The sequence below is a fragment of the Corella eumyota genome, chromosome 4 (genome assembly GCF_963082875.1).
Source record: "Corella eumyota chromosome 4, kaCorEumy4.1, whole genome shotgun sequence".
Classification (NCBI taxonomy): Eukaryota; Metazoa; Chordata; class Ascidiacea; order Phlebobranchia; family Corellidae; genus Corella; species Corella eumyota.
The window spans coordinates 3,231,236-3,253,683 of record NC_137493.1 but is presented as its reverse complement, the minus strand read 5'-3'; the positions used below and the strand labels follow the sequence as shown (position 1 = coordinate 3,253,683).

General features: G+C 30.0%; 5 protein-coding genes across 8 annotated transcripts; 3 read left to right on the top strand and 2 right to left on the bottom strand.

Moving 5' to 3' along the window:
* Positions 1 to 1,423: 1,423 nt before the first annotated feature.
* On the top strand, positions 1,424 to 7,740 carry LOC145749743 (transketolase-like). Its single transcript, XM_082565595.1, has 14 exons — positions 1,424 to 1,590; positions 1,668 to 1,785; positions 2,094 to 2,207; positions 2,301 to 2,398; positions 2,489 to 2,572; positions 2,638 to 2,745; positions 2,882 to 3,009; positions 3,102 to 3,301; positions 3,529 to 3,687; positions 4,325 to 4,481; positions 5,326 to 5,540; positions 6,055 to 6,145; positions 6,957 to 7,127; positions 7,308 to 7,740. The coding sequence occupies exons 1-14, from the start codon at positions 1,478 to 1,480 to the stop codon at positions 7,424 to 7,426; spliced, it is 1,875 nt and encodes a 624-aa protein (XP_082421721.1). The 5' UTR covers positions 1,424 to 1,477; the 3' UTR covers positions 7,427 to 7,740.
* A 156-nt stretch (positions 7,741 to 7,896) lies between these two features.
* LOC145749741 (uncharacterized) lies at positions 7,897 to 17,470 on the bottom strand. 3 transcript variants are annotated; one of them, XM_082565592.1, is made up of 23 exons: positions 17,309 to 17,470; positions 17,006 to 17,220; positions 16,546 to 16,642; positions 16,364 to 16,446; positions 16,069 to 16,177; positions 15,705 to 15,879; positions 15,437 to 15,543; positions 15,274 to 15,337; positions 15,105 to 15,159; positions 14,706 to 14,821; positions 14,059 to 14,110; positions 13,929 to 13,960; positions 13,257 to 13,502; positions 13,049 to 13,094; positions 12,756 to 12,846; positions 12,330 to 12,468; positions 11,663 to 11,839; positions 10,587 to 10,844; positions 10,145 to 10,258; positions 9,184 to 9,277; positions 8,957 to 9,105; positions 8,398 to 8,579; positions 7,897 to 8,322 (listed from the first exon to the last, which is right to left on the bottom strand). In XM_082565592.1, the coding sequence occupies exons 1-23, from the start codon at positions 17,431 to 17,433 to the stop codon at positions 8,190 to 8,192; spliced, it is 2,859 nt and encodes a 952-aa protein (XP_082421718.1). In that variant the 5' UTR covers positions 17,434 to 17,470; the 3' UTR covers positions 7,897 to 8,189. The 3 variants fall into 3 exon arrangements, with proteins under 3 accessions (XP_082421718.1, XP_082421720.1, XP_082421719.1); XM_082565594.1 differs by having other exon boundaries at positions 12,357 to 12,468; XM_082565593.1 differs by having other exon boundaries at positions 12,756 to 12,843.
* An 844-nt stretch (positions 17,471 to 18,314) lies between these two features.
* LOC145749707 (large ribosomal subunit protein mL43-like) lies at positions 18,315 to 19,101 on the top strand. The gene has a single exon (XM_082565541.1). It carries the CDS (start codon positions 18,357 to 18,359, stop codon positions 18,990 to 18,992), a length of 636 nt encoding a protein of 211 aa, XP_082421667.1. The 5' UTR covers positions 18,315 to 18,356; the 3' UTR covers positions 18,993 to 19,101.
* On the top strand, positions 19,033 to 20,342 carry LOC145749706 (putative palmitoyltransferase ZDHHC24). Its single transcript, XM_082565540.1, has 3 exons — positions 19,033 to 19,362; positions 19,446 to 19,626; positions 19,696 to 20,342. Exons 1-3 carry the CDS (start codon positions 19,131 to 19,133, stop codon positions 20,129 to 20,131), a joined length of 849 nt encoding a protein of 282 aa, XP_082421666.1. The 5' UTR covers positions 19,033 to 19,130; the 3' UTR covers positions 20,132 to 20,342.
* Positions 20,179 to 21,653, bottom strand: LOC145749708 (KATNB1-like protein 1). Of its 2 annotated transcripts, XM_082565542.1 has the most exons (6): positions 21,563 to 21,653; positions 21,332 to 21,501; positions 20,904 to 21,005; positions 20,722 to 20,823; positions 20,504 to 20,597; positions 20,179 to 20,394 (listed from the first exon to the last, which is right to left on the bottom strand). In XM_082565542.1, exons 1-6 carry the CDS (start codon positions 21,596 to 21,598, stop codon positions 20,362 to 20,364), a joined length of 537 nt encoding a protein of 178 aa, XP_082421668.1. In that variant the 5' UTR covers positions 21,599 to 21,653; the 3' UTR covers positions 20,179 to 20,361. The 2 variants fall into 2 exon arrangements, with proteins under 2 accessions (XP_082421668.1, XP_082421670.1); XM_082565544.1 differs by lacking the exon at positions 20,904 to 21,005.
* Positions 21,654 to 22,448: the final 795 nt, after the last annotated feature.

The window sequence follows — 22,448 nt, the reverse complement described above, 5'->3', positions numbered from 1 at the left end:
ATGTATATGTATTAGTCATTAAGATACTTTATGATATTAGTGCCCTGATTTATGTTTCTTTATCGCTATCTAGCGTATTAAAAATTAGAGTATTTTGGTTATACAGTATGTGGATTACGGGATGTAATATAGCTAAAACAGGAACAATGCCTGGTGTTAAGATTTTGTAACAAATAATTTAAGGGAAACTAAAAATGTGCATTAGGTCAGCTGGTGAAAGGGCTGTCTTAAAATTAATCCCCATAAAATCTTAAGTTTTGCCACATTTAATTTCCTGTTCCAAAACTACTACAATACTTTTATCTACATATGTTAAATATTAGCACAAAGTTTTTTCATTGAGTAGGTACAGATATTTTTGTAAGGAATAATCTTAAAAGAATATTTTACTTAAACATTTTTTTACTTTAAGAATTGTGGCATTGCAAAAATGTCATTTTGTCTTAAAACCAAACAATTTCCCTATAGCTTACTCGTTTAATGCTGCTTATATTTTTTTATAAAAAATACTGTTTCACAGATATTAAAAGTTATTCAAAAATTTTTTTATAAAATCATGATGTTATATTTATTGTTCATGTTAAAAATGGATAGCTAACATTTTATTTTTTGTACAAAAAGCTTTGATATTATATATTTAAGCAATAAGGCGATTGGAAAGAAAATGAGGCGATTGGAAAAAGTAACCTTAAATTTAAATTACTTGATTAGTTATATGACAAAGTATTTATAAACGTTTTAAATTTTATAAAGTAATGACCAGACTAAATATTTAAGAGTTGTTGGCTTATTGAGCTATAAGTGTTGTTTTTATACAAATTTTGTAAACGAAATGATCTATTTAATGTTTTTATCACGTGTATAAAATTAAATATTTAAGAATTTTATCGTGCTATATTTGAAAGTTTTACCAAAGTTTTAAACCCACTTAATTTTTCAAAATCGTGAACCCATTTTATTTTTCCAAATTTTAAACCCATCCCCCACAAAAATTCGCGGTTCACGTGTTTTTCGGCCTAGCTGCGCATGAACGATTTTAAACAGCCCTACACTCTGCCTTTTTTGTAGGATTTAATATCCGGTGAAACGTGATTTAACACCAGCAATTTCGTGAATTTATAACAATTTTAAATTTTGTAGTAGCACAGTGACTAGTGAGACGTAGTTGCGATGCAAAGAGAAAAGATTATTATCGTAGTGCGTGGGCGCTTAGGATTTTGAAGATTCATCTTTTGCAAACAAAAATATAAAGTATTTAAATTTTTCAATTTGTGTCACCGTGACTTAACAAAATTAGGAATTTAGTATAAGTGCGACCAGAAAATCGTAAAATCTTAAAGATTATTTTGGGTGTTGAAGACATTCTTAGATGTTGAAGACATTTTAATAAAATTAACTAAATTTTTTTTCACTTTTTAGCATCAAATCTTTCAATAATTTAAAAACATTTGTTGTAAGTTAATCTCAAACTTTGAAAATGGAGCATGATGGATATACCGATTTAAACAGCAGCACTGTTAAAGAATTGGAAATCATTGCCAATAAAATTCGAATTAACGGAATTTTGTCAACTTCAAAATGCAACTCTGGGTACGAAAAATATAAAAAAAAATTTAAGGCTTTAAATAAATTTTATGTTCTTTTTTTACACCTAATATTTTTTTTAGACATCCAACTTCTTCTTCAAGTTGTGCCGAGATATTGGCTGTGTTGTTCTTTAGAACAATGAAATACAAGATCAATGTGCCTAGAGATGTTTCAGCCGATCGCTTCGTCATGTCTAAGGTATAAATCTGATTCAGTGTTCAAACACACATGAGGTTGTGGGTTCAATCCCCACTGCTCTCATGCTCTAGCGCCTCAAGTAAAGCTCTATGAACAGTATAAACTTCTGCTGAGCCAGCACTAAATCAGCAGCATAATTATCAAACAATTATAATCTATAATATCTCAAACTCGAGACTGGGTTGGGGTAACAGTTGTTACTGTATGTTTAGGTCACAAATTCGACCTTTTCACATATATACAAAAAAAATAATTTAATTAAATTTTAAAATGTAAAAACTATTAATTTTAATTTACAATTTTTTTAGGGTCATGCATGCCCAGCTTTATATGCTGCATGGGTTGAAACTGGTCACATGTCAAAGGAAGAAATCATGACCTTGAGACAACACAACAGTATTTTTGAAGGTCATCCAACACCGGTAAAACAAATATTTAAATAAACCAATAAAAAAATATACCACTTTAGCTGTAATAAGTTAGAATTTTTATTAAAATTTTTTGTATTTTTTTAGAAAATTGACTTTATTGATGTTGCAACTGGATCACTTGGACAAGGATTAAGTATGGCTTGTGGCATGGCTTACTGTGCAAAATATGTGGACAAAAAGGAGTAAGTGAAGCACAAAATAAAACAAATATCAGTACAGTACAAAATTTAAAGCTTTTTAATTTAAAGCTTTTTAATTTAATTTTTTTTCAGTTACCGAGTTTTTTGTCTTCTTGGAGATGGTGAGATGGCTGAAGGTTCAGTGTGGGAGGCCATGGCCTTTGCAAGCTACTACAAGTAATTTCTATATGATAACATTAAAAAAAAATAATGTTTTGTAAAATATATTTTTTGAATTTTAGGCTTGATAATTTGGTTGCAATTATTGATGTGAATCGTTTGGGTCAATCTGAAGCAACAGCTTTGGGCCATGATGTCGAAACTTACCGAAAACGTGCTGATGCCTTTGGGTAAAATTAACTATTTTAATTTTTGACATTTGGTTTAAAGATTAGCTTACTCAAAACTAATTTTTTGTAACAATTTTTGAATTTCTTATTGACATTTAAAAAAAAATTTAAAACAATCTCTGTAAAATCATTTTAGTTGGCATGCAGTTACAGTTGATGGACATTCATGTGAGGAACTTAACAAGGCTTTCTATAATGCCGAACATACCCCTGGTCTGCCTACTTGTTTGGTTGCCAAAACCTTAAAGGGAAAGAACATGTTGGGTAGGTTTTTTCCACAAAAAAATTTATTAAAAAATTTTCGAAGTTGTAACATAAATCGTTTTAAGACTTTAATTTATTTTTTTTGCTTCCAGAACAAGAAGATGTGCATGGATTTCATGGCAAACCAGTTGCTCCTGCTTCAGTTGATCCAATCCTTGACCATTTAAATGGTCTGATTAAAACAAAATCTGGTGTTACCTTAACACCACCTGCACCAACATGTGATGCTGGACCAGCTAATATTTCAAATCTTAAACTTTCGTCACCACCTAACTACAAACTTGGTGATAAGGTGAGTTGACAATTTTTTTTTTAATTTTTTTGTTTTTGTAGTTTAGGGTTTTGTTATAAACATTAATTTTTTTTGTGCTATGTTGGTACTAATATCTATTTTCATTTCTCAAGTTAAGTATTAAATTGTACCTGTACTTTATTTTTAAATTAATATAAAGATTGTGTAAACTAAACGATGATTTTTGTAATGTAACAGTTGTTAAAATTGATTTTTTGTTGTTCAAGATTGCAACAAGAGCCCCTTATGGCAAAGCTCTCGCTAAATTGAACAGCGAACGGGTTATTTCACTTGATGGTGATATGAAAAACTCAACGTTTGCTCTTGACTACAAGAAACAACACCCGGACCGATTTATTGAATGTTTCATCGCTGAACAAAACATGGTAAATTTTAAGATTTTTTTATTTTTTTTTATTATTTAAAATATTAGATTATATATTTTTATCACCCCATGATTTATAGACTGAATTTTCTTATGTATGAGTAAGTTTATATTTATTTACCTTATTTGAATATCAGTTTATGTAGATTGCCTTATTGCTAAACATATAGTGCCACAGTCAATAAGTTTATACTTTTTACCTGCTTGATTTAAATATTTATTTTTCTTAACTGTGATTAAGTTTGTATTTACCTAATATAAATATTAGTTTGTATAATGAGGTGATTAATCAATCTTGTTCTTTGTTTATTTAACTTGGTATTGAATTGGCACAAAGAAAACCATTACCAGTCAATATATACTTTACTAAGGCGTTGTTTTGGTAACATAACAAAACTAAAGTGCTTGTTAGAGGCCTTATTCTTCTAACTAATAATGAGCATTTTAGATTAAAATTTAACTAAAAATGGTTTGCTAAAAATTTTATTATCGGATTTTTAATTTAAAATTAGCAATCTTTTTTAAAATCTTAGTTTGCATTTCTGTTACCTTTTTTGCAATAATTTTGAAACCCAAAAGTATATGCAAGATTACATTAAAGATTTATTCTTTTTTTACAAGTTATATTTTTATCTTAGTGTGGGGTTGCTATTGGTCTTGCTACAAGAGATCGTTGTGTTGCTTTCGTGAGCACTTTCTCAGCTTTCTTGACTCGTGCCTTCGACCAACTTCGTATGGGAGCAGTCTCTCAGACCAACATCAATCTTTTCGGCTCTCATTGTGGAATTTCTATTGGTAAGTCTTATTTATGTATTTTTATATTTAGTTTGTAGTTTAACTTTAGATGTTTTGGGAGGCTTGGTATTATTAGGTTGCTAGGAGAAAATTTTGGATTAAAAAAAATACTTTTCTATTTTTAAATTAACTTTCAGTGGCCTTAAGCTAAATTTCGTTTACCAGAAATTTTTTCATAAATCATGAAAAGTTTTTTTCACACTGTTCGGTTCAGTTCTTACAGTTTAAAATGTTACCGCGAATATGCTATATATATAAAACTTGTTATTAATTACTTATATCGCTTACCTACCGAGACAAAGCAGAATCGTGTACTGACATCATCGTATAAAACTATACCTACGGATATTAGTCATTTACGAATATTGCAACAATACCCAATAACTGTAAACAATCAATTCTATACAGAGTTTAAAAAGTTTCATTTTATAACATATATATAATGTGCTCGTTATATTATATAATAAACTACCAATTTGTCGCGCAAAAGATGTTTGATTTTTTCGCATAAACTGCTTTTTAAATTAAGCCCGGCTTTTATGCTTGTTCAGTTATGCGCGAAATTCAAGGTATTAGTTCTAACTATTTTCCACTTGAATGCAAATGCTATTTTTGGGAAAGAGAAAATTCTGGGAACTGTTATAATGTTTTTCTGGCATTAAGTTATGTAATTTAGTTGTAAGACGAAATTGTGAAGAAAAACAAATACGTGATAATAAATATTTTCCTGACTGCATATTTAAATATTATTCTAAAAATGCCCTATAAATACGATTATTAGTTTGTAATTTTTCCTAATTTGCTCTCACGAAATTTTACGTATTTTTTTGTTTAATTATCACAGGAGCTGATGGACCATCCCAAATGGCTTTGGAAGATCTTGCTATGTTCCGAGCCATCGAGGGTTCGACCGTTTTCTATCCATCCGATGCTGTTTCTCTGGAACGTTCGGTCGAGTTAGCTGCAAACACAAAGGGAATGTGTTTTATAAGAGGTGCCAGGGCTGCCACACCAGTCGTGTATCCAAACGATACAGTTTTTGCAATCGGCAAAGCACAGGTTAGTAATTGGGTAATAATGTTGTAATATAGCTCATAGGAATTTGGGTTTAAATAAGGTATTTATTATAATCCACAAAATCTATGTTAAAGGCATCGTTATTCTTTGTAAATTGGTTTTGGTGCGTTGTTTTGCTAGGTTTAGGTAACTTCTAGAAAAAAAAATTAAAAATGTCTAAAAAAGAATTGCATTAAAATTCTTTCATTTGCATACTTCTGGTACTGTGAGAATTTGATTGGTTAAATGTAAATAGGTTAACTGTATCTGGATAAGAGGTTTATATGGGTTGCCAATGAAACGTAAAATATTTGCGGTTTTTTACATTTTTTTCACAACGAACCAAAATTTCCCTTTTAAGCAGTATTTAAATGAACCGTACTTTTTACAATTTTCATTATAAACATTATCCTTTGGCTACTTTAAAAATGCAGAAGACTTTGTTTCGAATTTTTGAATACAGTCAACCTTGCCTTATAAACGCATTTAAAAATTGAATTATCTTTGTTATATTCAGGTGTTGAAACAAAGTGCTGGGGATAAAGTTACTGTTATTGGAGGCGGTGTTACCCTTGCCGAAGCTATTGGAGCTTATGAACTATTAAAAAGTAAGTACATGTTAAAACTAAACCCCTAAAAACAAACTAAATAAATATGGGTATAATATAAAAATAAGCAGCAGTGTCTGTTGTTTAACTGCACTTACTATATGGTATAAATAATGTATTAACTGTGTGTAAGCTTATGTATTAATGTGCATAGATTACTGCATATGGTTACTTTTATATGGATGCATATGGTTACTACTTTGTTATATACAATTATTATGTTGTTGTCAGAATTCCGGAAAAATACGGGGTTGTTATTTAATGCTTTCCCAACGAACTTTGCGTTGTTTGTTGCGCTATTATTAATGATACAAATAATTTTAAAAATGCAAATATTCAAGAAGGGAAAATTCTTTCTCGGTAAATTTAACTAAAAATGTTTGGTCGTGATTACTAGCTTCCTGCAATCGTGTTCCGAATTCTTCCATAAAAACTAAGTGTTAAAAAATCTGCGTAATACTTGCACTGAAGGAAACACGTTTTATATAACGTGACATGAGTGGCCTGGCGCTTGTTTTGAGATGATGGATTTTGTGCAATAATGAACCGGGTTTAGTGTTTATATATATATATATAGTACGCTGTTACAACTTTATTATGCGGCGCCTAGGTTTTAATTAATGATGCGAATATTTTAAAGCACATCCGCTTTGAAATAGCAACTTGATTAATTTAAAAAAAATGCGTATTAGGTATTTAAGCAAACTTGGGGGGTTGTATTAATATAGTTTTGCCTTTTTTGTAAATTTTTTTACATATATTTTAATTATTGTGATGTTGTGTATATAAATATTTATACTTTGTTGAACAGAGGAAAACATCACGATCACCGTGATCGATCTCTTCACCGTGAAGCCCGTGGATCGTGGGACAATCATAAAATGTGCTCGTGCAACCGGAGGAAAGATTATAACCGTGGAAGACCATTACCCCGAGGGTGGAATTGGATCAGCTGTTGCCGAGACTCTCTCAGAAGAAACAGGTACGTGACATCATCAGATTATTTATTCGTGACGTCATCAGATTATTTTTAATATGTTGCTTAACGGAAAGTCAGTGGTCCGTGAATTTTCCCCTTTCTTTGTATTTTTTTAGTTTTTTTTTAATATTGGTATGCTGTGTATATTTAACATTTTTTTTTATCCTTTTTGGTATTTTTTAGGTTTTATTCAGAAGCGCATGGCAGTCATCGGAATGCCTTACAGCGCAGCACCAGCTGAGTTGTTGCATGATTTTAAGATTGATGCTGAAGCAATTGCTGCTGCAGTCAAAGCGATGTAAATCGATTGAAAATATTCTTTCATCTAATTTCTGCCAATCTTAATTTTGAACAGTCTTAAATCACAGTATTCAAATCCAATGTACATTATGCAGAAAAAATTTTTCTAGGCCCCATACATTACTGCCCAAAATTTATTTTTAAATTTAAAGTCATCTGAAACTTTTCTACACTACTATATCATAGTCTTCTATATTCTTTATTATAACCCAACCTATACTACTAATTCACTCCTATACCCATATCGTGTGTTAGACAGTGTAACTTCTATGCATCGTTAGATTGTACACAAGTAAATAAAAGAGGTAATATGTAAGCTAGTTGTTGTCTTTTGTTCTGGCCAATTCCAAGGGGCCAAATAAAATCTGGCCTGTCAAAAGAAAGCCCGATTTTAATCTTACCTTCTTGAAACCATCAAAATTTGTGTCATCAACTTAAAAAAAATTCTTCCAAAATTACAACTTGATTCTTGCAAACGTATTTATTCTTAATTGCAAATCTAACACAAAGATAAACAATATATATATTTGTGTATTAAACATGTTTACACACTGCTACATATATAGAGTAATATATATATTTGTACATAAAAAGGTAAAATTTTTAAGCAATAAATAGTTATATAATTACTAAATTTAAACAGTTAAGAATAAAAGCGAAATATCATTGTGTAAACGATACTGATGTGACGTCACAAATTACGTCCACGTTTTACGTGACGTAATCCTAACTGCAACATATATATATTTATTGATGTGTCAAAGGTCATAAGCTAAACAAGAGGTCACGGAGTTCATCGAATATGTCTACGTCGCGCAACCTCCACGTAAGATTGTCGAAGTCCGCCAACTCGATTCTCTTTCGATGTGAACTTTCTAAATCTTCGGCGTCCTCCGTTCTATTAAATACCAATTAATTCACATTATAACAATTGCCATTCAGGACACTAAGAAAACAAGTCCTGTTAACTTACACAAAGTTTTCGTAGAAAAGTCGTTCAGCAAGAGCGCACATTGACACGAATAAACCGCTGTTTACCCTGAAAACGCTACAGCGACTTCCTTTGTCGTCTATGCATAGAAGAGTGTAAAGTTGTCCAATGTCGTAATCCGAAATACAATCCGCGTGCACGTCACGTAAGGCAAGTGTGGTTTCCTAAAAGTAGTTTGTTTGTTGCATGAATGGTTTTATACATTATGGAGAACTATCAGTATATTGTGCTACTGTTTAGGGCAGCGTGGTGTAGTGGTTAGAACACTTGGCTTCACCACATAAAGTCCTATGTTCGATCCCCACTGCTGTCATGCTGTAGAGCCTTTAAGTTAGGCGGTTTAAACGGTAAAAACTCCTGCTCAACTCAAACTCAAGCCAATACTTAATCAGCAGCTTATAACTATCGAGCAAATATAATCAATAATATCCCAAATTGCCAACTCGAGACTGGGCCGGGTTAACAAAAGTTACTCTATATATAAGAAATACGTTTTTTAAAATTTTCAAGACAAAGTAATAAAAATCTACCATGTCGTTACCTTTATACTAAGCGTAAATCTGGTGACATCTGTTAGTGGTTCTTTTATTTTGCGACGTTGCAAATTACGATCAAAAACTTGGGTGTAAAACTTGGTGCGGCGTTTGCATATTACGCAAAATTGCAATATGTACTGGGACGGTGTAAGGTCTATTTCCAAAGAAAAAAAATTATATTATTTCGGCTTACATATAAGAATAAAAAAAAAAAATTGGGCATTTTATTTACCTTCTAATTCTCGCAAGTCCATTGGAAGCCAAAAACGACAAATTTGTTTCGAAAGAGCCATCCTTCCAAACAACCATGGCTTATTCTTTGTTTTCTGTTAAAAATATAAAAAAATCATAAGAGACGTTCGCATAAACGTATCTGGTATATTATAGTTATATAATTCTATTTAGAAATTTGTATATTCCAAGATTTTCTGCAATTTCACGAAGCCTTTAGTTATTATACGTAATAGTTTAGTACTTAAAAAATATATAATTTTTTTCTCCATTTTGACTGTTTTAAGCTTTGATTCGAAGCACTAAACTAACTATTATCAGCCCAAATAAGGTATCGAAAATTGATAAAAAAAAATCTAAAACCGATGTTTAGGTTTGCAAAAAAATATAACACCTCAAAGTCTGTCTTGCGAATGAGCCCTGTTCTAAGAATCGCAGACTTTTTAGAAGTGAAAATTTAGATTCACTTGCCTCAGCGTGTTGTTTCCAAGATGCCATATCTTCTCTGGTATAATATTTTCTATATTTCTTGAAATTAAGCAAACGTTAACCCTATATCAAGTCTATATTATCTTTGTACGGTTAAGTCACTAAATAACTAAAATTTTTACCTACTTCTATATACAAATTGCTAGTACTTCCTTACTGAGACTTACTTACGTATATACTTTGCCCAACTTGGCTTTTTAAATACCCTTAACTATATAATATGCTGTTTTAAGCAATGTGTAACAAAGGCCTTATAAAAACACACCTAGATCTATTGAAAGTGGCAATAGAATAGGAAGTTAATACAAAAAAATAGGACAAGTTAAATACTTTAGACTTATACCAACATACAGCACAAACAGGGGGAAAAAAGGATAAAAAGAAGTTAAAAAACGGACCTACGTATATGCTTATAACCTATGTTAATTTTTAAGAAATTATAATAAAAATAATTTTAACTTTAGTATATTTACCTCTCTGCAAGCATCATCAAATATCTTCATGGTGTTGATCGCAGAAATCAGATCATTATTCTCTCGTTTCTGATTGGCTAATCTTCGCTTGGTCATCTCAACCACGCTAAGTTCCTGTTAAAATATTAAATTTAGATTAAGTGTAGTATTGGCAATTTAATAAATTTTGTTTAAAATTTGTATATAAACATTTATAAAAAAAATGATATATACGCCGATTTACAACCGTTCCATATGAGGCCTTTTTCATTTCATTGCTAATTAAGTGTTGGCTCGGTAGGAGTTTATATCGGTCACAGCGCCTTTCTTATGGGCGCTACAGCATGGGAGCAGTGGAGATCAATCCCAGGACTTCATGTGGTACAACTAAGTGTTCTTACCACTACACCATGCTGCCGGTACAATTGAAAAATATTCGATAAATAAATAAAAATAATCTTACATTTGGATCGTATTCAAAAAGTGGCTCCTTAGGTTCTTCCGGTTTCTTGATAACAACCTTTTTCTTTTTTTTCTTTTTACCCTTCTTCTTTTTTCCACCAGATTTTTTACCCTTCTTCTTAGTTTTTTCGGGCTGGTCAGGAAATTCAGGAGCACTAAAATCGCCAAGATCGGGACTGGATAAAAGACGTTTTAAGTATTCGTCAGTTGGTTCTTCGTATACTGGTTTAACTGGCTCAAGTGGCTCTTCTTTTATAACCTTTTTTAAAAAAGTAAATCACAAAAGTTATTAGAAATATTTAAAACTAACTTAAGCCAGTTACATTACTACATTTAAAGACAATTCTTCCTTTAATGACGACTTAAATTATAACTATCTACTATTTTTATTCTTCTTTATAAGGTGCCTGGTTAAGCCAAAGTTACAAGCTTAAATATATAACTTTGTATAAACAATTGATTTTATTGTCTTTTCACAGTTAAAATGTCTAGCAAGGTAGCACTTATTTTTTACTGTCTTTTACATTATTGCAATCAAGTGATCTACATCTACTTGTGATACTGATTCCCAAGAAGCTATGCCTTTTAAAGCACCATTGAATACACTCACGTTTACTCAGACACTGTTGACAACTGAAGTTCAAGCTGTTTCTATTTATTTTAAAACTTTATTGTTTTACTTTTTTACAGCAGACATGTTTCGTTAATAACTACTTTAATGTGTTTATGTTTAAATGTAAAATACCTATGCTTTATAAACTAGAATATTGCTAAAGAAACTGACGAAAATATATGAGTAAATATGAAAGTGTTTGTTAATAAACACAAATAAATAGAAACCTTAAAAATTAACATATCAGGATTTAAATATGGTTATTTGTTAAATTCATTTATTCTTAATGTGGAAAGGTCGGAATGCATGACCTAAACTTCGAGTAACATCAGTTACCCTGACCCAGTCTTAAGTTGCCTTTTGGGATATTATAGAATATAATTGCCCGATAATTAAACTGCTAATTAAGAGTTAGCTCAGCAAAAGTTCATACCAATTAAAGGAAAACAAATTCTTTTTGTCACCTTTGTTTCAGCTGGAGTAGTGAATATAATTGCAGTATCTACACTTTTTTCAGCAATGTAATTATTTTCTTGTAACTTCTTTGTTGTTTTATTTTCCTTTCTAGCATGTTTATCATAATCCGTATAAGGGACTTGAATAACTGGAGGTTCTTTTATATCATTTTCTTTATAATCATCCTAAAAAAAGGGTTATAAAAAATGTTCATTTATAATTAATAAGGTTCTAATAATAGGTTTTATTATTACTAGTTGTTTGTGCCTAAAAGTGATAAAAAAATCTACTAAAGGGAAAAGGAATACACGTAATATAAGATTTGTTTTGTTTATGTTTTATAATATTTTGTTGTTGGGTTTTTAAACGGTCCTACTAATTACCACACAGAACCACACAAAACAACACAGGACAGTATAGGCCATACAGAACAATACATTTACCACACCAGATATAAAATAAAATTTGGAAATCGCGAAAACTGTTTTTTTGTATTGGAGCAACTAGGGGCATTTCCTAGAAGAGGGCTAGGTCAGGGTTTAATAAAAAGTGTCACATATTTGGTGGGTATTAAATGACAGTAAAAACAGTCACTGCGTCCTGTGTAGTCCTGTGTGATAAATAGTCGCTTCCATGTGGTCCTGTGTGGTAATTAGTAAGATCCTTTTTGAATACCTTATTTTGTATTGGTTGAACATCTACCTTTTCAACGTCTGTTTTAGTTCTGAATGTAACTCGAATAGGAGAACTTTCACGAGAAGTTTTGTCTTTGTTGTCTTTTAAAATTGAGCGTGGTGATTTAATGCCTGTTGTACTGATAAAAACGTTATAAAAGTTGTTAAAAAATGTTATATTATTAGTAATTTTTTTTACACATGTAATGTAGAAAGGCGACTTCACAGCCTAAAGATTGGAAAACTTTTATTTTTCTGATCAAGTCTTAATTTGCCCTTGACAGTTTTAAACATTAATTCATATACTTCCAAATATTTATTAGAGTCATTTACAATTTTATTAAAACCTTAACATTTTTAAGATTCTTTTACAGCGAAATCCCAAAAGTTTTTAACAAAAAAAATGTAAAGCAGGAATGTTTAATACCTATCTGAATCAAACTCAGTATAATCAGTTTGTGGTAGAATATCATCTCTGCTGTAATCTTCCAACTCAGGTTCTTTTATATCAACTTCTTCTGTATAAACAATTTTATTACATCAACCAATACAATAACTTCCTACAAAATCTACATATTTACATACAGCTCTTCTATTTACACAAGACCAGTATTATGAAGTTAATACAATTTATATATGATAAAACTTTAATAAAAATTTGGCCTATGGTGTGTAATAAAAATTAAAGGTAATTTATAAATAACAAAACATTGCCCCTACCTTCGGGTTGTGATGTTGGTATATCTGGGAATTTTTCATCAGTATTCTAATCAAAAGAAAAAAAAAACTTATGTAAAACATAATAAGCCACTTTTAATGATTTACAAGAAAAAGGGACAGTAAGGGTTATATGTTATTTAAATATTTAACCAAAATAAAAGTTAATTATTTTTTACACCAAGGATAAATCAAAAAAGGTAAAAATTACCTTGTTATTATTTTCTAACAACATTTCTGCATCTGTATCTTCGTCAGGATCAACAATGTCTACCTTCTCGACATCAAACCTTTTAATGGGAAGGGGAGGAGGAGTCTGAATGCTGACTTGGATTTGAAACTCCGGATCCTCATCTACTGTGCTCTGTTCTTCCTTGTCTGAATCTTTTCCCTCATTGGAATAAATTTCTACTTCCTTTGTCTCTCCAAAAATTTGGCCGGTCAACATATCAAAACCCTTGGTATAAAAAATAAAGAAATCAATTAGTACAAAAGTAACTTAGACTAAACAACACAAATTCAACCTGTATACATAATCTCTTTTTTTGTATGTATTTTTATCGTCATTGTGGGAAGGTCAGATGCGCGACCTAAACATAGTAACATCAGTTACTCCGATCCAATCTCGAGTTCCCTTTTAGCAGTTTTGGATATTATAGATTATAATTGTTCGGTAATTATGCTGCTGATTAAGTGCTGGCTTAGCAGGAGTTTATACGTTTTATAGCGCCTTGCTTAATGGCACTACAGCATGAGACCAGTAGGAATTGAACCCACAACCTCATAGTGGTGTAGCAAGTGTTCTTACCACTACACCACGCTGTCGGTTTTTTAAAGTTGTTATAGCAAATTAAATATATTTACAACTTTAAAGTTATCTTACTTGATTTATTATTGGAGGCGGTTCTTTCTCATCTAAAAATAAAAAATTTCCGATTTTAAAATTTACTGTTCTAACATTGCAATTTACAAAAATATACTTGTAAGACTTTTAAATTTAAAATAAAAATTACCAGATTTTTCAGATTGAACGGATTCTGCTCTTGATAGAGTCGGCGTTGGAGTCTAAATATATTACAAATTTCTTGAAATATATATGTTAAAACAAATTTTGTTATTTTATATACCCTGACTCTAAATATTAGTTAAAAGTTTTACTTTACAATTGTCACTATATAACACAATATTTTTCTAACACTAAATTAATAATTACACAACTGAGACTGAATAATATTTTGATACACATCATTTTAAAAACGAATAAACTTATACTGAAAATTTTCCCAAAAAAAATCTTTATAAGTAACAAAAATTTTATTAACTTTATCCACAAAAAATGTACTCCCATACCAGCTAATAAAAAACTTTACAATATTTATCATCGCCCTGGTGATCTATACAACTCAGTTTAAATTAAATTTATACATTAAAATAAGATGTAAGCCTATTTACTTAACCTCTCCTATCTATTCTATTACACAGAGAAGTCCATTAAAAGTTTTAATAAGGATTATTTGCATTAGACTTCTTTAGCAAACAAGAAGATCAAGTGAAAAGTAAATAAAAAAATTCAGCTGGTCAATATATAGATTTTCTTTTGGCAGGTAAATTTAATCAGACATAAAAACAAATATAATAATTTTTTTAATAATTTACTTACTGGTACTCTGGTAAAATCCTCTGCTGGAATGTCTAATAAAATCATGTTGTCACTTGTGATAGCTTTGTAAGCCAATTCAGCTTGTGCTCTTACACTATCGTTTTGAATATTGTCATCTACAATTTAAAACATATTTTTTTTAAATAATCTAAACACTAATCAGTTAAGAGTTATGGGCCACATGAGGTCTCCAGTTCGATTCCACTGTTTCGATGTCTAATCCCCTGGGTACTGTTTACAGTAACTGCAAAGAATATTGTAAAAATGGTTGCGACAACCCAATCTCGGTTAAAATAATAGAAGTTACTCTATATTTAAGATGTAAAGTATGGCAAAATTATTAGGAACCAACTTAAATATGAATAAGAACAGTTTCACATAAAATAAATAATAATTTACCATCAGTTTCAATTTCCATTGTTTCTCTAGCTGAATCCAAAGTGATATCAATGTTCTTAAATTAATAAATAAGAAAATTGTGGGATTGTGTTACTAGATTTCTATATATTTGACAAATTATTTATTACCCTAATTTTTAAACTTTAAAATTCTTGTTAATCTAACTTACTAACTTATCTTTACTATTATCTGTCCATGCTTCTTTTACACCATCATGAGACCGTGTAGGGCTCCTAATAAAATTTAAAATGCATTACTTTGCTGTCTCCAAGAACATTAAACATAACATTTTTTTAAGTTTTTTTAATAATATTTTTCAATATACTAAATACCCGCTTCTTGGATTTACATGAAATTCACAAGATTTGACAATATTTTTGAACTCAACAGGAATTGCAGTTTCATTAAGTTTTCCACTCTTTTCGAGAAACAGTCTCCGCTTTAAACACAAAACAGTTAAAAAAACTACAAATTTTATTTCTTTTTAGGCACCCAAGCTAAAGTTGAATTATTTTTAATCCTGTACTTTCAAATTCATAAGCTCTTTTTTATACATTTAACAATAAAAAATAACTTCAAGAAAAAATGTAGCCTTACTACCTGTCCAATAGCAGACCGTGGACGCTGGTTTCGAATATAACGGTCATAATGAAAGTATTGGTAATGATTAGGGCCAGCATTGGCCTGTAATCCAGTAGAAGATGTGGGTCTGTATGAACTATTTGAGACTGGACGGCATTCCACAGGACAATGCTCACAACCACTTCTTGAATGTCTAACAAAAGATGGTTTGTATCAACCAGTTTTTTATTCTAATAGTTAGTAAAAAAAGAAAGCAAATTTGTTTTAGCTAACAATTTGAATCAATACTGTAAGGCCCTTAATACTTAAATAAATACAGTAACATCTTTAGATTAAACTTGGTAGTATTAAGGTATATTGTTAACTTTTTTTAGATAGTTACCTTCGTCTTTCCTCTGCTGTAAGATTAAAAAAACAAGAGTGTTTCACAGCAACTGGGTTCAAGGGGTTAGAACAAATTGTTGGGTCACTTTGAATTCTTGGAATCTTATCTAAATTACAAATGCCTCTTAAACAACTTTAAATAATTTTCCTAACAAAACTAAACCAAAAATAATTTATACCTTATTTAAATTTTAAGATTTATTATATATATAGGGTTATACAAAATCCAGACAACTGAAATTTTTTTATGACAAAACTAAAAAAACTATTGCAAGCTGATTTTCAAGTTGAACCTTTACTAAATCTTTCTGATCTTGGCAAGAGTTTACTTCTGGGAGTTCTAGATATTCCTACGATTGCACTTTTTGGACGGATTCTACAATTTTTAATAAAAATTATAAATTAGCAAGTGTTATAGTAAATAGTTTGTTATTTAAATATATTTTCACCACATAGAGTATGTAAAAATGAATACCTTTTTCTAACTAGCTTTTTTGAGCTGTAGTTGAATAGTGAATTTGTGTCATCATTAATTGCATATTTATGTGGCTCGGTTTTTTGATAATATTGTCCTAAGTAAAAAAAACACCATAAGTTGTATTAAAAACATAAATATATATATTTTTTTTTGTATATTTCTTTATTCTCGATGTGGTAAAGTCGAATGCGCGACTTAAACATAGAGTAACATCAGTTACTCCAACCCAGTTGCCTGTGGCAGTTTGAAATATTATAGATTATAATTGCCCAATAATTATACTGCTGATTAAATGCTGGCTCAGCAGGAGTTCATATCGTTTATAGCGCCTTACTCAAGGGCGCTACAGCATGAAAGGGATTGAACCCACAACCTCATGTGTGGTGTAGCAAGTGTTCTTACCACTACACCACGCTGCCGGTGTAAATATTTTTAATAGTCTAAAAAAGGTATTTACTTATATTAAATTGATCTGGATCATTGTCAGGTATGCTATCTACATAATAATCTTTTCTTAATACGCTTTCAACATATTCTTTGTCGTATTCTCTTAAAAGGTCACGCTGGAGTTTTTGTCGTCGATCCAACCTTCTTTCTACAGTTGCAGCAAAAACTCTCTCTCTTTGTTGTTCAAGTCGATTATTTCGGTGGATATTACCATTTCCGCTTTTTCTAAAAAATAAATTTAAGTAATTCTAGGGGAAAAGTTAATTCTTAAACTTGTATTATAAAAATAGTAATCCTAAATAAGAATATGTACTTGTCCTGTTTTGAATGAAGATATAAAACTTCTGAGACAGGGTAGCCAGGATTTTGTTGGTGTAAAAGTTCATTTTCAGTTTCCCTGTAACCATATGAACCCCAAACTCCAGTATTACCCAACATTACATACAGTTTTTTATTGGGTTTGCATAGTTTATAAATTGCCTACATAAGAGATATATCGAATTAAGAAATACATTAAAAATACAAATAAACGTGTAATTTAACAGGCAGACAATTAATAAATAAAAACGGTTAATTATATTTGAATTTGGAACGATTACAGAACATCTTAAATTGACACATGTCGTTGTTGTTGTTTTTGGCGTAATAAGTTACCATAGTGTTACTCGAGCAGGAGTTGTCAAATTGATATTTAAAAAATAAATTTGTTGTAGTCATGAAGGTATATGGTTAATAAAAATTAATTATTTTTTGATCAAAATCTTATATATTTAATTTAAAAATTAAATTAATTATAAACCAATACAAAAATTATTTATTCAAAAGAACATAGAAAAATATATTAATTTGCTACGCATGATTAGCGAAAAACTTTGTTTTAGTTGAATGAAAATATTAACAAACTGATAAAGTTTTTTGGAATTGCACGTGTTTGAAAGCCTAAAAATAAGTGTTATTAAATAACTAACTAACCGTCTAGCCTTTGTGATTCCCCTTTTTTAGGGTTATTACTTACCACAAATTAAAGGTAAATTTTAACGTTTAAAATGCGTTAAATTTTTTAAATACCAGTTTCTCTTTAAAAGTTCAATGTTGAATGTACTGGAAAGATGGTCAAGTTAAAAAGTTGAATATCTGATTATAACAAAATAAATTACAAGTAAATCTGACTTTTGGTACTTAAATCAGAAAAAAATGATGTCACTCACTATATTATTCTTATAAAGTATGATTACTATATATTGTTCAGCAGATGCTTTATAACACAAAATACTTTAAATTGGTTGATTCTTAATTTTTTTTTTATAATTTCTAGTTTGGTAATAAATTTATGGTTTAGTTTTTAAGTTAAGCCAAATAAAATGGCTGGATTGTATGGTGCCAGAGGATATACATTACGATCAAGTGCATCTGATTTTGTAAAAAGTATATTACAAAACGGAGTAGGAAGACCAGTAGTACAACTTAAACGAATAACACTTAAGTTTTGCCCAACTGCTGTTGAAAGTCGGTTTGTTCGAAAATTTGTAGAGAACGATTTAATTAATTTTGCACACAAACACCCAAGTGTTGTTTGCTATGCACTGCCTGAACCAGAAGCTGAACCTACAGCTCTAGTTGAATTTCTAAATGGAACAGAAGAAGTAAAACAATTAATAAGAAAGGACAATGAAGATATTGTATTGGAATTAGAAGAAATTGCAATGCGATCCGGAAGACCCATTGTACGGATGCGCAAAAAATTTCACACAGACTGTCCTTCGATTCAAGGTGAATGGCATCCCTTTACGAACAAAAAAGATTATGATATTACCAAAAAACTGGACTTTAGTGTTAAACTAAAAGATGCATGGGAGCCTTTTGAAGCACAACCATGGAAACGATATTACAGAAAAAGAGAGCTTTACAAACTTAAAAATAGGCCTGAATTAACTTATGATGAAAAGGCTAATTTACCTCTTGGAAAATGGGGGCCACCATTAAAAACTATATACTAATAATTTTGTATAGATTGGGTTGTATTTTTAGAAACAATCAATATTTTTAAAAAAAATATTCTTATTTCAACCCACTTATATGTTTTTGTTTACCCATCTTCCATTTTAGGTTTGTATTAAAAATTTATTACTAAAGGTATGAAAAACAATTTTAAACCCTACTTAGGGTTAGTTCATGCAACTGCTGTTGGGTATTACTTTTTACTTACAATAAGTGTGCTCTACAGCAGCATTTTTATTGCATACCCAGTTATTTTTAAAGAAGACAAATGGAAAGCAGCAGAAAATACTTATTACCTAATATTTGTGTTGTTAAATATGATGGGAAATTACTTTTTAGCCTGCAGTATGGGAAGTGAATTTAAATCAGGTACAAATAATATTTGTTAATATATATTAATTATTATAAACATTAGACTTAACTTTTTATCTTTTTAATGAAATTCTGCACAGGAATACCTTTAAGTGATCCACCAAAAGCATTTCGTTTCTGCCCTAACTGCAATCAGCATTCTCCACCGAGATCACATCACTGTACTTTATGCAATACTTGTATTTTAAAACGTGATCACCACTGTTTCTTTTTAACGAAGTGTGTTGGACTAAGAAATCAACGCTTTTTTATACCCTTTACGTAAGTTAAAAGATGTAGTTTACTTTTATTAAATTTAAGACCATTCTTAACTTATTATTTATATTATAGATTGTATGTGGGTTTAGGCTGTTTTCATTCTGTAAAAGTTCTTTTTGCCTATTTAAGTGTTACTTACATGCCAGTTAATCTTTCCTTGTACACACTTTTCTCTTATCTTCTCCCGGGATTATTTTACAATTGGTTGTGGGTTGAAGGTATCGAAATAAACTTTACAACACTGGTTTGTATCATGATCTTGTATTGCTCACTTACAACTGGCATGGGTTGTATGTTTCTTTTTGTTACGGAAATAATATGTGTTGTTCGAGGGCAAACTCCTCACGATTTCATGACACAATCACGTAAGTATGATGAAGGAATTTTCACGAATGTAACAAAAGTTTTCGGAAAACTTTGGTTTCTTGCATTTTTGTTACCACTTCCGTTTAAAACTAAAGACGAAAAATCACTTTGGGGTTCACCTACTTATTACAAAAGTGTTTAACACTGAAAAATCTTGCTTTGTAGAAATGTAGTGCAATTGAATTAAAGTTTTTCTATCTTATTTTGGTTATTTATATATTAAAAACATTGTTTTTTAATCAATTTTTGTTAGATGTAGATTATTTTTATACTGTTTCATAGGTTTTTAAATACTTTTTCGTTATATGCAAGCAAAACACAGTGAATTTTATCTATAAAATAAAAAAAACACAATTTTTCGAAGTCTTCATTTCATGTTAACTGTTCTATAAGGTCATAAACAATCTGTCAAATCAAAATTTAAAAGTTTTTAGAAAAGTGAATTTACAATGCAGGAGTTATATCTTATTTTTATATTCACAACAGTTTTATAGAAAAAAAAGAAAAGAGTTACCTTTGCCTTTCTTCCAACTTCTTTTTCTTTAGTGGATAGATGTTTAACAAAGTTTGACATGGAAATAAGTGAAACATAAACTGGTGATAAACTCCTAACAAAAATAGAATTTTTTTTGCATTATTTGACACATTATTGTAGAAAAGCAATTCCCTTTTTTTAAATTTATAAATTAAAAAAAAAAAGAGTATTTTGGAGAAAAGATGCAGTTTTCTTACAGACTGGAGTTTAGCGATTGATTTTCTTCCTTCATTTTTCTTAACTCATGAAACCAACGTTTAATTAGAGTTCTTAGTAAGTCTAAACTTACAACTATGTACCTAAACAAAATTTGGCTTAAATTGATTGCAAAAAAACAGAAGTGATGTGCAAAAATGTTTGAGAGAATCTGATACTCAACTGTTCGAATTTTTTGTGAAGTAATCGATCTAGAATGGGTAATAGTTCAAGGCAAGCACCTAAACTGACTTGCTTAGTGTTTTTTTCCTCATCTTGTTGTATACTTTAAAATACATCAAATGTAAAACAACATAATATACCAACAGGCAATTTAACTTTAAAACTAAAATCTCAGGAATTAGATTGATAAAATAGCTGTTCAAACAATTAAAAACTTAATAATTTGCAATTACTAAAAATGTTATTTAAAGAGTTAAGATAAAGTAAAGTACACCTTTTAAAGTTATTGAAAGTATTTTTTTTGTAGTATGTTAAAACAAACTTTTTTGGGAATATAATCAGTTTACACAATTGATGATTAGTGGACAAAATTAGACACTTTTTTTGTTACACATACTGACATATTAAGAGGTATTATACTTGACTTACCATTTAGTAATTTTGGGTAATACATCAACAAAAACGCTATCATCATCAGTTTTTAAAAGAAACGAAATCAACTGAGTAATATCCCCTTTTTTCCAAAATGTTAGAGCTGCATTTAGTTTAATTGAACGGTTGTCCAGAACGTTCATTATAACTCCATGGCCTTGCTTTATCTATTTAATTGAAATGTCAGAATAAAAACTTGATATTTTTCATGAAAACAAAAACTATTACCTCGTTAAACGATTTCGGTAAATCTGTTCTCGCCATAACAAAATTTTTAAACGTTTTCTGGTTTGATAAAGATGCTACTTTGTATGCTTCTGGCGTGTGGTTCACAGCAACAATAAAGCTGCATGCATCATTAGCGACATCTAACGTTGTTTAATATCACCGAATTCATATCAGTAAAATATGCACACTTACATTTACTAAGTATCGTAACATAGCCACTTTTTTTTACACTTACATTTACTAAGTATCATAACATAGCCACTTAAATTAACACCTTTTTTATTTATTTGTTTATAATATGATTTGTTCATTTTAGTTATATAGCAAATTGAAAAGCAAACTCTAATAGTGCCAAAAACTTGAATTTTATTCCATGTTTTAAATTGGTTTTGCCATTTTGTTTTTTAAATTGGCTCTTTAGATATATTTAATTCAACTATTTGCTGTTTTGAAATATATTTAATACAACTATTTTTAGTCTAAGTTCTGCTAATGTGTTCAAATAAAACGAATTGATGGATTGACTCACTAAAATTTATCAGTTTTCCTTCCCGCTAGATGACAGTAGCGAGTAATATAGATTTGTGAATTCACGCGTTTCCTATCGCGTTTAGAAATCTAAACTAAGTTTAATTATAAAGGATATTTTAAAACATTTCAATTTTGTTGTAACGCACGAATTTGACACATATTCTTAAGCCAACACATGCTCAAAAATTGTTGATCTCTGCTTAAGTAACATTATATTTTTCCCGGTAAAATGACTTTTTTAATTTGTAGCAATCTTACAAAAGAGCCTTAAGTCAGTAATTAGCGAAGTTTTTATAACGGAACAATTTTGTTTTTTTCCAATCGACATTTGAACAAAACATTTTTCGGCTTTGTG

Bases quoted from the DNA above. Each gene is read 5' to 3' on its own strand.
- LOC145749707 (XM_082565541.1), top strand. From the start codon at position 18,357: ATGGCTGGATTGTATGGTGCCAGAGGATATACATTACGATCAAGTGCA.
- LOC145749706 (XM_082565540.1), top strand. From the start codon at position 19,131: ATGAAAAACAATTTTAAACCCTACTTAGGGTTAGTTCATGCAACTGCT. The intron at 19,363-19,445 runs GTACAAATAATA...AATTCTGCACAG, and splicing joins GGGAAGTGAATTTAAATCAG to GAATACCTTTAAGTGATCCA. The intron at 19,627-19,695 runs GTAAGTTAAAAG...TTTATATTATAG, and splicing joins CGCTTTTTTATACCCTTTAC to ATTGTATGTGGGTTTAGGCT.
- LOC145749743 (XM_082565595.1), top strand. From the start codon at position 1,478: ATGGAGCATGATGGATATACCGATTTAAACAGCAGCACTGTTAAAGAA. The intron at 2,399-2,488 runs GTAAGTGAAGCA...ATTTTTTTTCAG, and splicing joins AAATATGTGGACAAAAAGGA to TTACCGAGTTTTTTGTCTTC. The intron at 2,746-2,881 runs GTAAAATTAACT...AAATCATTTTAG, and splicing joins AAACGTGCTGATGCCTTTGG to TTGGCATGCAGTTACAGTTG.
- LOC145749741 (XM_082565592.1), bottom strand. From the start codon at position 17,433: ATGTTGGGTAATACTGGAGTTTGGGGTTCATATGGTTACAGGGAAACT. The intron at 15,880-16,068 runs GTAACTATCTAA...ATCTTTTGTTAG, and splicing joins ACAGCAGAGGAAAGACGAAG to ACATTCAAGAAGTGGTTGTG. The intron at 12,847-13,048 runs GTAGGGGCAATG...TTGTTTATACAG, and splicing joins ACCAACATCACAACCCGAAG to AAGAAGTTGATATAAAAGAA.
- LOC145749708 (XM_082565542.1), bottom strand. From the start codon at position 21,598: ATGGCGAGAACAGATTTACCGAAATCGTTTAACGAG. The intron at 21,006-21,331 runs GTAAGTCAAGTA...TGTATTTTAAAG, and splicing joins TTACCCAAAATTACTAAATG to TATACAACAAGATGAGGAAA. The intron at 20,395-20,503 runs GTAACTCTTTTC...TTGATTTGACAG, and splicing joins AAGTTGGAAGAAAGGCAAAG to ATTGTTTATGACCTTATAGA.